Here is an 11,743-nt window from a genome sequence, read left to right as displayed (position 1 = left end):
TTGTTCCACATATCTGTTGGGCTACATATTTATTATATTCTGTATATGTCAATATAAGTGTCCTTGTTATCGATAGAGCATTGACGGACAATCCCAAGTGAAGCCATGATGTCGATATATGTCACCTTGTTACCTACGAAAGAATCCCTCGAAGATCCGGGTAAGTGTTCGTCTTCATTCTTGTCATAAGAGGAGATTGTAACGGTATCGGGTTGTCAGGTCCCCTGACTTGGTTGATGAGTGCGGCCATAACTAACACAAACAAAGCTACACAATATGTGTGTTGAGAATACATGGTTGGTTGAACAGTATCCAAAGTCAAACTGTTGAGTTTCAGTTTAATGTTAATCTAGAAAATGTATGACTCCAGTTCTCTAATTAGATATGAGTAGCCTAAAGCATCGATACAAATCAAGAACAGTTCTTGTATGTTTTCATTTATTAAAATTCCCTTTCCACTGGATAAGTTGATTCTGGTGTCTGAAGCCAGGTTGCTCCGATTAGGCCACATTACACCAGGACAGTAACTCTTCATAACCAGGAAGTGCATACGTATCTTTAACTGTTCAGTGAGCTGCACGAGACACTGGCGTTATTCATGCGACCTCTCCGGGGTTCAATCTTAAGTCTGATGTCCTCCTTTGGAGCCAGCCGACCGTAAGCTTGTGGGTTGAATTCAATCACTGCCTGTAACAAAGGGTACACAGGTATATATGTGTCACATCTGTTACCCTGCGATAATGGTTTAACCGTAGACCTATCACGACTTACCATGTTAGTCACCACACATGTCCTATCGTATGTACTGGACACGCTATCATAGGTTAGGGCGTGTCTGCGTGTACGTCTTGGTTTGTGTGCTCAGGTGAGGATGTGAGTATCTGCATTCTGCTTAAAGGGTGTGTGGATGTCTTGCCTCCAGTTTGGCGTTTGGTAAGGAGAGATGCAGTGGTCAAACATTCTGCTCATCTGCGAGTGCAGTACAATATTGATTAGGAGCCTATTACGCTCTCAATCGAGGGGTTCAGGGCCTGACTCAATCGAGGGGTTCAGGTACTTACAGGAGTGTCAGGCAGTCTGGCAAACTTCACCCTTCTAAGGACATGGATCAGCCCAATCTTCATCTCAATCATGGCCAGTCTCATTGCGATACACTGGCGTGGACCGTAGCCAAAAGGAAGCCACGACAGAGGATAAATAGTCTCTTTCCATCTGAAGTAATAACAAATCCGGATTCTGAATCACCTTATTAGTGGTGATACACCTTATTGGCACGAACTTCCGCTTGCGCCAACTCAACCCCTACCACTCCTCCTCCTCCTGCTTCCACTACTGATACTTTTAGTACTGCATCTACTTCCAACACTACTGTTACTACTACTACTACAACTATTTCTGTTACTACAGCTACCACTAATACTACTACTATTACTAGATCTCCTACAACAACTACTACTACAGCTACTGCTACTACTACTACTACTGTTCTGCTTCCTTTGCTATGATTTGCCTCTTTAACCGGAACAGAAAGTCTTGAAAATCCAATTCTATCAGTTTAAGTACAATTATCCTTATCTTGAGACAACTGCCTATTGTGCACCTACCGATCAGGATCAAACGAATCTGGATGATCAAAATATTCTGGGTCTCTGTGAATCTCCAGGGTAGGGACTACAACCACGGAACCTTTAGGGAAAGTGTAGCCCTTGATTTCCACCGTGTTTGCAGTTCCCCTGGCTATCCTGAGACAAAAACATCAGATATAGTTATTTCCTCAACCAGTCGTGACAAGATTGAACTAAATATCAAATGTTGGGAGTAAATGAAACATGTGTATATGATGAATAACAGAACAGAAGTCATTGTTGTTGGAACAAAACATGAAACGTTAAGGAGAAATGTGTGTATTTATGTACAACAGAGCGAGGCTCATGGGTGTTTAAATGATAAAGCTATTCAGTTATAAACCACATACTTAATACTATTCTTCACAGGCCTTCTTACAGACTGGTTAGAATTTTCACTCAGCAAGAATGTTGTATTTGTGTTAAGTCATTTCTCATCTTTAATCTTTCTGTGTATCATGAATGGATGTGTTTTGCCTGTTCTATTAATGTTTGATATCATGACAGAGTTTATGAAATAGAAACTAAAATAGCAAAAACCTAAATGAAGCGTTTGTAAAATGTACTCAACAAGAACAATACAAGTTACAGGGGTACTGAAGGGTAGAGGCGGAGCGTTTCCCGGATGAAGTGTTCAAGATACTCTATCTTCTGTATGTTGTCATAGGTCGGCTCCTCCTGCAACAGAGGTACATGCAACTGAGTGTGGTGCACCTTCAGTGAGAAGGGTCAGTCTCCTCGGTATGCTTGTGGAGGGTTATGACCACAATGTTTGGGTTCTGGCGTAGCATTAAACATGGTTTTCAGTGATACCGTCTTATATATACCTGTACTTTAATAAACTAAGGCAAATCAAATAAAGTTACCTGCAGGTCTGACAAATAAGCTGATAATGTTTAATGCTAGGGTGGTGAGCCGCATGAAATAGGTTACGAAAATTCTGCCGAAAACTCGAAAATTCTCATACATCACCAATCTCTGAGTCGATTGCCTCCACAAGTTTTCTCTGAACAGTTGGATGAGTAGCCAGGACATAGGCCATGAACTGGAGGGACGTGGAGACTGCCTCGAAGCCAGCCCCGAAGAAGAGACAAACCTGAGCACAGATTTCATCTGACGACAAACCTTTAACACAGACACGACACAATCCTGTTAGTCGTCGGGAAGATGTAGACATCAATTAGATTACGGTAGAATGATGAATATCAACAAGGAAGTAAATTTGAAACAGTATGCAGTATATAGTGTAGGAACCTTGGCTAGCATGGAACTGCAGATGGGTAACAGCCTATATGATACGAATCGGAATCTATGAAAACATCAGAATATTTGATGCATGTTTACTTATGTTCAGCTGAAACCGTGATCAAGCCATGGTCATTATGTGTATATCTGACAATGTCATTGCGGCAATCTCTGTTGTAATGCTATATTTCCTCACTCAAAATGGTGACTTTGTTACCTGGCGTGTGGCCTATATTATGTGATGAATAAACATGTTTACATATGTAATGATGAAATTATTATGTCCTTAGCATGTATACTCACGTTTAGCATGTGCCTTTCCTTGTCCAGCCGTGTCGTCCTCAGCGTCAATCAGAAGTTGCAGAAAATCCATCTTCTTCTACAACAGGAACGATCGCCTTCAGTTTGTGTAGTACTATATGCATGTTCAGTCCTCAACGGAAATAACAGAGACAAGCCATCTTTCAACAGTAAATGACAACACCTACTTCATCAGGCAGCCGTCTCCGCTGTACAATGATACGTTCAGCTATCTCTCTGTAGAAGTTGACGGCACTGCTGGTGAATGTGTAGACCCCACACAGTTTGAGCAGAGGTTTAATGGCAGGGAACATCACTGGAGAGTGAGGGTTAACAGGATTAGAAGGCGGGATGGAGAAATGGTTTCGGTTGCCTTTTAGCATCATGTTGACATACTTGTATATCATAAATACTGACGTATTGAACATGGCCTATATATCTAGTATGTCTTCATTGCGATATTGTAAATATACATTGTCAATGAAAGAGGAAATCCAGTCTTGATTATCTACCCAAACAGATTCCGTTTGGCGTAAAGGGCAAAAGGCTGTGGAAATTGACCACTGAAAAGCAGTGATGACAGCAGATGTTGGAACCAAGGGTAAACATGTACATGTCCTGTCCAACCGGTAGAACCCGCCCTTCACACAATGTGCATACAAAGTAGGTATTTAATAATTAAGTATAGAAAAACTTTTACGAAATAGGTTCGTTTTGCAACACGGAAAAACTGACACTTTACGAAAACAGTAAATCAAAAATGTGTTACACGGAATACACTGAAAGAGTTTTCACTGAACGTCCAATTAAGGATCTACACATATCTTACTTTACCACTGAATGACATTTGAAATTACAGCCCTTGTATTCTGGGGATAAGGGACACAGTTCATCACACTGGCTGTACACCTCAGACAAGAGGGCTTTCCGTACATCCATATAGGAGAGAGTTCCTGGCATCACTGTCCGCCAGGGCCGGTTATAGGTAGTCAAGTGCAGAAAGCTTTCCCTCGTCACCCCAAAGGCCTGAGTTTGATTCTCCACATGGTCACAATGTGTGAAAACCATTACTGTGTCTGCCGTAATATTGTTGGAATATTGCTAACAGCAGCCACACTTTCACTTACTCATTGTCTGCCTACGTGTATCAGACTCTACGCCTACAATGCATTACAATATAATACTATGCATTGACAATACGTTTTTCGTAATTATTACAAAGTGCTTGCAAAAGTGTTAGTTTTGATTGCTATATTTGTACATGTTCTTGTCCTATCCTTAACGTTAGCCATATTCAGCTGTATCGCTAAGATCAAAGCACCGTTATTTGGTTAATGTCAGTGCGGAATCCCTGACTCTGTGACAGTTGCTGCTGAAAATGTCTATCCATTAGCCTTGTCGTAAACGCGATGTCTCGTCCCATTGAAGCCATGGGGAACATGAACCCCATACTATAAACCAATGTTCCCAATATTGAGACAATGTGTGAATCAATGTCCCCCAACATGGAGACATTGGCCCCATTCTGAAGACAAATGTTCCCCACATGGAGACAAGGACCCCATTCTGAAGACCCACATGGAGACATGGGGCCCATTCTGAAGACAAATGTTCCCCACATGGAGACATTGACCCCATTCTGAAGACCAATGTTCCCCACATGGAGACATAGACCCCATTCTGAAGACCAATGTTCCCCACATGGAGACATGGACCCCATTCTGAAGACCAATGTTCCCCACATGGAGACATGGAGCCCATTCTGAAGACCAATGTTCTCTACATGGAGCCATGGAGCCCATTCTGAAGACCAATGTTCCCCACATGGAGACATGGACCCCATTCTGAAGACCAATGTTCCCCACATGGAGCCATAGACCCCATTCTGGAGACCAATGTTCCCCACATGGAGACATTGACCCCATTCTGAAGACCAATGTTCCCCACATGGAGACATGGACCCCATTCTGAAGACCAATGTTCCCCACATGGAGCCATAGACCCCATTCTGGAGACCAATGTTCCCTACATGGAGACATTGACCCCATTCTGAAGACCAATGTTCCCTACATGGAGCCATGGAGCCCATTCTGAAGACCAATGTTCCCCACATGGAGACATGGAGCCCATTCTGAAGACCAATGTTCCCCACATGGACACATGGAACCCATTCTGAAGACCAATGTTCCCAAAATGGAGACATGGACCCCATTCTGAAGACCAATGTTCCCTACATGGAGCCATGGAGCCCATTCTGAAGACCAATGTTCCCCACATGGAGACATGGACCCCATTCTGAAGACCAATGTTCCCCACATGGAGACATGGAGCCCATTCTGAAGACCAATGTTCCCCACATGGAGACATGGAGCCCATTCTGAAGACCAATGTTCCCCACATGGAGACATGGACCCCATTCTGAAGACCAATGTTCCCCACATGGAGCCATAGACCCCATTCTGGAGACCAATGTTCCCCACATGGAGACATTGACCCCATTCTGAAGACCAATGTTCCCTACATGGAGCCATGGAGCCCATTCTGAAGACCAATGTTCCCTACATGGAGACATGGACCCCATTCTGAAGACCAATGTTCCCCACATGGAGCCATAGACCCCATTCTGGAGACCAATGTTCCCCACATGGAGACATTGACCCCATTCTGAAGACCAATGTTCTCTACATGGTGACAATGTATGAACCTAATTCTGAAAACCAGTGTCCGCCACATGGAGACAATGTATGAACCCCATTCTGAAGACCAATGAAAACCATGTCTGAACCCACTTCTTAGTGTTTCTCGTCGCCATATCAGATGACAAATTGGTAACCGCGGCGGCGTGAAAGCCAATTCATCCACACAGGCACGGTTGGTCAGAAGGATTTCAGTTGAAACTGCGCAGTTCAGATTCACAAGTATTTACAATACGTTTTGGTTGAGGAGCACATTTACAGTACCAAGCAATTCAGACCTTACCATTACATATCCAATCCTTAAAATCCAAACACACCCATGCTTTTCCTTACCAGAAAATAGCAAACAAATAGTATTGAAGAATGTAGTTGGAAAAAGTTTCTTCGCATTGACAACAAACGGGTTGGTAAATTCCATCTGAGAGTCTATTTGAATTCCAAAAGCTGTTCCGGCAATCGTGTCCAAGGCGAATGCTACAAAAAATCTAAAATATTTGCATAGATATTAAAATACAAATTGAAAATTATTATGAAATGCTGATATCATTTTTAAATTCTATATTTTCATAAAACGCGTCCCACATCCAGGATAAACAAGGATTTAATTCTAAATGTCTTTCACCAGATAACAAGATCAATACACTCGCTCTTACGGATCTTTCTCCCTGCGTTCATTCCGTATGTTATCATCAACTTATCACCTACTCTTTCACGTAGCTGGCGTCTGTGTGTGTTGCAGCCTCGGCTAGGTTCCTGGCCAGTGACTCTGCCGCTGTGTTAATGTGAGCAAACATCTGTAATCATACAATGCTAACTGTACGTTACCTCGTTCTATTGTCTTTTCTATATTCTGAAAGGGGGTTAAAGACATGTGAGTATTAGCAACTTAACTCATGGAGTTTAAATATAACAACAAAAGAAACAGTCTAATCCAACTGACAGGGATGTCCCCTCACAAGTCAATGTGTGAGTGCACCAGCTGACCACCAGTTGCCCGTGTCGTTGCCCGTATCAGTATGATGGCGATAATTTGGCATTCACAGACGTAAACCGCTAAGAAGACGAGTGGTTGATAGTGTGAGCAACGTTCCATGCCGCCAAGGCACTTGCCTATCAAACAGTCAGGTTAGACCAATTCCTCATCAACCCCTTGTTAGTCGACTGGTGCGTGAATTATCGAGTAACTGGTAGGTCTGCTCCGAAGAATGATCTACCCGCGTAACACGACACATGTTCTGTCTTTGTGGGTATACAGGGATACACTTACATGCTTGACTTTAGCCCCAGTGAAGGTAGGGCTCATGATATTGCGTAGTCGAAACCATGTATCATCCCTGGCAAAGATGAGTGCCATGTCTAAAGGGTACGGGTTCATGTTGAGAGACTGCATCGTGGCCTGAAATATACATATTTCACATTTATCTGTGATTGTATCCGTGTGTCCAACTGTTAATGTTGCTGCTTGTCTATCTGTGAGTGGTGCTGTGTGTCTTAGGTGAGTGTTGCTGTATATTATATCTGTGAGTGTTGATGTGTGTCTATCTGTGAGTGTTGCTGTGTGTCTATCTGTGAGTGTTGATGTGTGTCTATCTGTTAATGTAGCCGTGTGTCTATCTGTGAGTGTTGCTGTTTGTCTATCTGTGAGTGTAGCTTTGTGTCTATCTGTTAATGTAGCCGTGTGTCTATCTGTGAGTGTTGCTGTGTGTCTATCTGTGAGTGTAGCTTTGTGTCTATCTGTGAGTGTTGCTGTGTGTCTATCTGTGAGTGTTGCTGTGTGTCTATCTGTGAGTGTTGCTGTGTGTCTATCTGTGAGTGTAACTATGTGACAGCTATGTAGCCCTGTGTGAAATTATCGTTACTGAACACCGGCTCATTGACTGACACTCCTTAACTATAGCTTGGCGATTATTCTTCACAGGTAAATATTTCAAACGCAGTTTTGTTTCCCTTGTCGTCAATGCTTACCATTCTATTTGTGAAATTATCGAAGTTCTTCACTAACACTTCCTTCAAAATATCCAAATCATGCACGAAAATGTATGGCAGCGCGCCCAGGTACTGACTACAAAGCAAAAGGGGAAATCAATTAGTCATATAAATGTAACATGGCTGCGATCTGTTTTGTTTTTACCTTCAACGTCGCAATCAGCGGTATTCCAGTTATATGAAAATCATGTGATTGACATTATGAGCATCGCTCTACGTCAGTAGCTGTAATACGCACAGGTATAACTTGACTGAACGACTGTACATAACCAATACAGATTAATTGATTTCACTTTTCGAACCAAACAAGTCTAGAACCACGATCCTCCCGAACATTACACATATCTCCCATTGTCATGTCCGTCAAGCTGCTTGAGTTTACAATAGCGACAGTTGCCACGCACCAAAATCACCAGGGCAAACTAAAACATCAGCGTGTTCAACATGGTATAATGTCAAGCTGTGCATCTTTAAATGTGTCGAGTGAATGTTTGTATGTTGGGAAGGGGGAGGGATGGGGTTTAGGAGCAGTGTGATGTTGTAGAAATGGCAGTTTGTGCATCTTTATATGTAGTGAGTGTATGTGTGTAGGGGGTGGGGGTGGGGGTGGATTTGGGGGGGGGGGGGGGCATTGTACGAATGGCAGTTTGTGCACCTTTATATGTTGTGAGTGTATGTGTGTAATATGGGAGAGGGAGTCATCAGCACGGGGGGGGGGGGGGGGGGGGGGGGGGTGGCACTGTGTGGTTTGGAGTTCTACTTTGCTGTTAGACTCACCCGTACACCTTCCCGTAGGTTTTCCTGTGTCTGCGTTGTGAGTCAACAATGCCCTGTTAGAGAAGAATCAAGAATGTAATATGTTATCACTCATTTCCTTGACATTGGGTTTCCTAGAGCTGAACGAAGCCATAGACGTGAAGACATTTAAGTACGCCTCTAGTTTGGACTGACTCTGTTAGAACTGTGCAGCGTTGCAGGAACTGGGCTCACCATAATTCTATGACCGTTGTTCCTGTTTCATGATTCGCCCTTGACTTATTGGTTTGTCAGCACCCGTGCATGCGTATTGTAGTGAACTTGTAAAGGTAGGAGATGTGCATCACTATAGGTCTTCTGTGAGCCGACAATAGTATCAACAGTTACACTGTTCTATTTACCGACCTAGTAAATGCCACATTTAGTAGATACACATCCTGCAGCTGATCTGCTATCACTTATTTTTAATCTCGCTTTTACAACACTTTTGAAGCTTTATGCTAAATATTTTACATATGTAGACATTTGTTTCAAGTTTCCAAGGAATATAGTTGGAGATGGCCCCGGTATCCCAGCGTTGAGAAGCATGCGAAGTCGCCATTTGCCGTACCTGTAGACAAGGATGCATGGGTTTACAAATCTACAGATTCCACATTTTGCTGTTGTCTGACATCACGTTTACTTTCTTTCATGAGTTTCTAGAAGAGAATTCTTTATAGGATTCTCGAGTTATATCATAATGAAGAAGGATTAAATCTGATTTCTATAATAGTCTTTTCCGTTGTGTGGACATCTCTTGTTATTCCGCAATAGTCGCTTAAACTAAACAAATATTTTCCTGTTCGCGTCAAGGCATGTTGTTCCAAGCTGGCACGATGAATGGCACTTTCGAGTCATGGTGTAAAACACAGAGACAAACTTAATATTTGTTAGCATTGATTAGGATATATATGAAGAAGGTCAAGAAATCGAACCAAATTTCCATTGCTATAGTTTTCTGCAAACAGGAATATACTCACAGGTAAATCAGCAAACATACGCTCGCTCCATACCATACAACAGGTGGTATGCCCAAACAGCGTAGAATGTCCATACCAGGAACAGTGACTGATTTCATCGCCTCGATAACGCGCACGTGTTTATATATCCTAAAGTGGCTGCCAAATAAGGAATTGAGAGAGTCACGTGGTCAGTCACATGTACATCCAACACACCGATGGTTTCAAAGAGAGGGACGTCATCAGTTACATGTACATCCATCACACCGATGGGCTCGAAGACAGGGACGTCATCAGTTACATGTACATCCACCACACCGATAGGTTCAAGGACAGGGACGTCATTAGTCACATGTACATCCATCATACCGATAGGTTCAAGGACAGGGACGTCATTAGTCACATGTACATCCATCACACCGATAGGTTCAAGGACAGGGATGTCATTAGTCACATGTACGTCACCACACCGATGAGTTCAGAGACAGGGACGTCATTAGTCACATGTACGTCACCACACCGATGGGTTCAAAGACAGTGACGTCATCAGTTACATGTACATCCACCACACCGATGGGTTCAAAGACAGTGACGTCATGAGTCAAATGTACATCACAACACCGATGGTTTCAAAGACAGTGACGTCATCAGTTACATGTACATCAAGACACCGATGGGTTCAAAGACAGTGACGTCATAAGTCACATGTACATCACCACACCGATGAGTTCAGAGACAGGGATGTCATTAGTCACATGTACGTCACCACACCGATGGGTTCAAAGACAGTGACGTCATCAGTTACATGTACATCACAACACCGATGAGTTCAGAGACAGGGATGTCATTAGTCACATGTACGTCACCACACCGATGGGTTCAAAGACAGTGACGTCATAAGTCACATGTACATCACCACACCGATGAGTTCAGAGACAGGGATGTCATTAGTCACATGTACGTCACCACACCGATGGGCTCAAAGACAGCGACGTCATTAGTAACATGTACATCACAACACCGATGGGTTCAAAGACAGTGACGTCATCAGTCACATGTACATCCATCATACCGATGTTTTCAAGCCCAGTGACGTCATCAGTTACATGTACATCCACCACACCAATGGGCTCAAAGACACTGACGTCAGTAGTCACATGTACATCACCAAACCGATGGGTTCAAAGATGTTGCTCGTGACAAGTGTTCGGTCCCGATCAAGACAACCGACTGTAAACGAGACCGAAAGATTTAACGATGGCAGCATAATTAGGTGGTGCTCAGATCTCTCGCACTGGGAGAACAAACCGGGTGCAAATGTATGGGTGTTAAGCGAGATACTACTATTGTAATGACATCTTAAAGTCGCACATTCTTCCTATCATGAATCATGCTGCCACCTTAGAATATGCTAAATCGTAGAGTAGAGAAGCTATATGGCTGTGGCCTTATGCAACAAACAAACACTTATTATTTTTTGCCGCAAAAGTGGTGACTCACTCACTTCTCGCGAGCACCTGGTGTCATCACTGATTTCACTATTATTGTTGCTTTTGACGCCCAATGACAGATAATCGAGACATGCATCCTGCGTTGACGTTTCGCGCGAACACCTGGGCCTAGATTTTCGAAACGATCGTAGCCCTAACATTATCGTAAATTTGTCGTAAGAAAATCGTAGGCTATCGTAGCATATTTTCTAAACAATCGTAGCCCTAAGATATCTTAAGATTGTCGTAAATCTAAGATAGCCCCATACCTGTCGTAAGTTTATTTTATCTTCATCCAAGATGGCGGCATACTTTTCCATAGATATTTTGCCAAACAATTAGTCTGCTTTACGTTCAAACATTGACATTTCATTTTGTAAAACTGAGTGATTCAAATTGACACTTCGAAAACAGGAAGAACGCATCAAGGATTTCACGTAAAAAATGTTCTTAATCGCGACAGCGATCCACATAACTGTGGAGTCGATAGCTTACAACATATCTCTATCCGAGTCCATGCTGAAGAAGTGTGAAACAACATAGCTTTTCGATAATTTGGGAAGGATAAAAACGGAAGGTGTCGGCAGGCTACAGTAATGACCGTGTCCTTATTGATAACTCACGGAGAGCTAATCTTAGTTCAAACT

General features: G+C 42.9%; 1 protein-coding gene across 1 annotated transcript; it reads right to left on the bottom strand.

Moving 5' to 3' along the window:
• Positions 1-558: 558 nt before the first annotated feature.
• LOC139453934 (cytochrome P450 3A29-like) lies at positions 559-9,701 on the bottom strand. The gene is made up of 14 exons (XM_071235376.1): positions 9,628-9,701; positions 9,122-9,218; positions 8,630-8,682; positions 7,832-7,928; positions 7,134-7,262; positions 6,572-6,660; positions 6,200-6,351; positions 3,359-3,486; positions 3,174-3,249; positions 2,593-2,750; positions 2,215-2,303; positions 1,605-1,742; positions 1,062-1,212; positions 559-687 (listed from the first exon to the last, which is right to left on the bottom strand). Exons 1-14 carry the CDS (start codon positions 9,699-9,701, stop codon positions 559-561), a joined length of 1,560 nt encoding a protein of 519 aa, XP_071091477.1.
• Positions 9,702-11,743: the final 2,042 nt, after the last annotated feature.

Source organism: Haliotis cracherodii, unplaced genomic scaffold (assembly GCF_022045235.1).
Source record: "Haliotis cracherodii isolate W230 unplaced genomic scaffold, xgHalCrac1.p SCAF_10, whole genome shotgun sequence".
Lineage (NCBI taxonomy): Eukaryota > Metazoa > Mollusca > Gastropoda > Lepetellida > Haliotidae > Haliotis > Haliotis cracherodii.
Note: the sequence above shows the minus strand (reverse complement) of the source record. Positions and strands in the feature narration are given on the sequence as shown.